This window comes from Nannospalax galili, unplaced genomic scaffold (assembly GCF_000622305.1).
Source record: "Nannospalax galili isolate Female #2095 unplaced genomic scaffold, S.galili_v1.0 scaffold34, whole genome shotgun sequence".
Taxonomy (NCBI): domain Eukaryota; kingdom Metazoa; phylum Chordata; class Mammalia; order Rodentia; family Spalacidae; genus Nannospalax; species Nannospalax galili.
This window is the reverse complement of record NW_008338996.1, coordinates 10,089,597-10,092,926: the sequence shown is the minus strand read 5'-3', so window position 1 is coordinate 10,092,926 and position 3,330 is coordinate 10,089,597. Positions and strand designations below refer to the sequence as shown.

Below are 3,330 nucleotides of genomic sequence, written 5' to 3'. Positions count from 1 at the left end.
CATAAACAGGCTCTGAAATTAACACAGACAACATGTTTGGGTTTTTCCACAGCTCAATTTAATTTATATCAATAGATCCACAGCTATATCAGGCTTGACTGAGCTGAACCTTTTTTTTTTTTTTTTTTTCTTTTTCCTTTTTCCCTACAATAGTGGAAAAGCCAAGGAGTTCTTGCATTGGTCTAGTAATGATTGCCTTTTTTTGTTTCTTCTTTTTCAGTCTTTGAATAATTTCTGCAGTCAGATTGGGGATGATCGGCCTATCTCCTATTGTCACTTTAGTCCCAATTCCAAAATGCTGGCCACAGCTTGTTGGTAAGTTCCATTTTACAGTAACATTTTTCCTAAATTGGGGACGGGTTCAAGGGAAAAAATAGGATTTGGCTTAGTCATCTTTTTTGTGTCCCCTTCTGCTCATGAAGCAGGAGTTACAGCTCTGCTTGCTCATAAGCTGCAACATGCCCTCTGTTTTCTCAGTTCTTACTGCTCACGTGGGACCCCAGAGAACCAGGGCATGTAATGTCTGTCATGTTCTGCTGTTTGGGAGTAGGTCATACGGAGAGTTTATAGACCAAAGATTATTCACACTTCAATCTAGTTTTCTTTTCTTTCTTTTTTTTTTTTTTTTTATCTTTTTGAGACAGGGTCTCCCTGTAGCCCCAGTTGTCCTGGAACTCACTATGTAGACCAGGCTGGCCTTAAACTTCTAGTTTTCTTTTTTAGATATTTAATGTGGCTAAGATAAGTAATTCTTGTAAGCTTTTGTCCCATTATCTGTAAAGTGGAGTGAGGTAGCTAGCATTAGTAAAACATGTGTCTTGATAATGCTTACCATTTGGTAAGAACTCAGTAAATGTTAATTATTAATCTATCACATACACAGGAAACTCCCAGTATATGATAACTTTGGTTTCAGGGTGTCTGTTGTATGTGCTTGTTTGTGTATGTACGTGGAGGCCCAAAGTCAGTGTGAGGATTTTATTATTTGAGACAGTCTCTCAGTGAACCTGAACCTGGAGTTCACTGATTCAGCTAGACTGACTAGCCAGTGAGTTTCAGGGATCTACCTGTTTCTGTGTCCCTATGCTGGGGTTACAGACACTCGCCACCAGACCTGGCTTTTATGTGGTTGCTGGGGACCCAAACTCAAAGCCTCATGCTTATAGTGCAAGCACTTCACTGACTGAACTATCTCCCCAGCCCCATTTTAAATGTTTGCTTTTTTGTGTATTGTGGTTGTCTAGTGCAAGAGGAAAGCTAAAATCTAAAGTATTTTATGGATGGCAAGATGCTACTCAAATTTAAGATACTATCATTATTAATTCAGTTTAATTTGTTTTGCCTTCCCTGACAGAAAAATTGACCTGAAAATTAAGAATAGCAGCTTACACTTTATGGTCGCCTAGAAGAGACCTGTGGTTGTCTGAGACATTTTATAGTGTGCTCTTCTAAAACCCTTCAAATTACAAGCCTTTTCTTTTTCTGTCTGCTGCTGTAAAGTGTATAGGGGATAAGAAGAGATTGTCCTTTAGTAATGTTACCAAGGTACCTTTTCCTTCCCAGACCAACCCTGGCTGAGATGCTTTCCTTTGTGTTTGATAGGAGTGGACTTTGCAAGCTCTGGTCTGTTCCTGATTGTAACCTCCTTCACACTCTTCGAGGTGAGTTAGACTCATTTTTTTTTTTGCAGTGCAAACTTTTTTTCAGTAAAACTCTGGCTGACACCAAGATGTAGTAATCACAGCGTTGATTCTTGGTTTGATTGGACATGATTTGATTTTGTCTTGCCATTCCACCAGAATCATGACTTCACATGCATGTAGTTCATCCTCCTGTCTAGCCATACTCTGTAGAGTGTCTAAACAAAAAAATTACAATGGTTTTGTGTTTTACTTCTTTTGATTGGGTTTGATTTGGGGTATGTTGGTTGGTTGGTTGGTTGGTTGGTTGGTTGGTTGGCTGGCTGGCTGGCTGGCTGGTTGGTTGGTTGGTTGGTTGGTTGGTTGGTTGGTTGGTTTTTTTGGTCTTTTTGAGATAAGGTCTCCCTGTGACCATAGCTGGCCTGGATCTCAGATCCACCCACCTCTATCTCCTGAGTGCTGGGAATAAAGGTGTATGCCACCACACCTGGCCCTGGTTTGAAGTTTTGGGGACTAGATTTTATTGTTTCCTAAGCTGACCTTCAACTTAATATCCTCGTCCCTCAGCCTCCTAAGTGTCAGCTTCCGCCTGTTTTTTGTTGTTGTTGTTGTTGTTTTTTAATGTAATTCAAATATTGGTTTAGAACAGGCTTGTTTGTTTGGGTTGTTTTTGTTTTCTCCTTTTTTTTTTTAATATATCTGAGTGTTTGTTCAGAGGCCAGAAGACGGCATCAGATCCCCTGGACCTGGAGTTACAGATGGTTGTCGACCACCATGTGGGTGCTAGGGACTGGACCTAGTGCACTTAAACCACTGAGCCATCTCTCCACCCCCTAAAACAGTTGTTTTGGCGGCCGGAAAAATGGCTCAGGGGTTAAGCATGCATACTGCTTTTGCAGAGGTCCTGGGTTTAGACCACATTGAGCAGCTCACAACTGCCTATAATTCCAGTTCCAGGGGATCCTCCCATGGACACCTGCACTCTTATACACACATGTACACACACCATACACATAATTAAAACATAAAAATAATCTTAAGACAGTTCTTTTTTTAGTAGTTGAATAGTTTGTTCTACATGTCTGTTCGTGTTCCCTAACATATGTTTTTCCACATCGTTCATGATAGTCTGTATTTGCCTGTAGATTATAAAGAGCTGAGAACCTTTAACCTTTCTCTCCTATACTTCAGGTCATAACACAAACGTAGGAGCAATTGTATTCCATCCCAAGTCCACTGTCTCATTGGACCAAAAAGATGTCAACTTGGCCTCTTGTGCTGCTGATGGTTCTGTGAAGCTTTGGAGTCTTGACAGGTGATTATTACTATGCTATAGTCCATCCTTTTTAAGTCATCCCTTTAAGACAGGCAATTGACTGGGTTTAAAAACACAACACTTGCCGGACATGGTGGCACACCCCTTTAATCCCAGCACTTGGGAGGCAGAGGCAGGCGGATCTTTGTGAGTTCGAAGCCAGCCTGGTCTACATAGTGAGTTCCAGGACAGCTGAGGCTACAACGAAACCCTGTCTCAAAAATACAAAAAAAGAAAAAAAAACACACATATTCTTACCTTCTTCTTTACCTTGATTTTTACTTTCTTTTTCCCACATACTTCTTTCAAGATTGTGTTAACACAGAAGAGGGACCTTTGTTGTTGTTAACATACATTCTTTCTTTGGTAGACTCT

General features: G+C 40.6%; 1 protein-coding gene across 1 annotated transcript in view; it reads left to right on the top strand.

Moving 5' to 3' along the window:
- Prpf4 (pre-mRNA processing factor 4) overlaps positions 1-3,330 on the top strand; it is an 18,856-nt gene that overhangs the window by 9,600 nt on the left and 5,926 nt on the right. Inside the window, exons 7-9 of the mRNA XM_008833545.3 lie at positions 221-315; positions 1,603-1,661; positions 2,832-2,955. Coding sequence (XP_008831767.1) covers positions 221-315; positions 1,603-1,661; positions 2,832-2,955 — 278 coding nt within the window. The remainder of the gene's footprint in view (positions 1-220; positions 316-1,602; positions 1,662-2,831; positions 2,956-3,330) is intronic.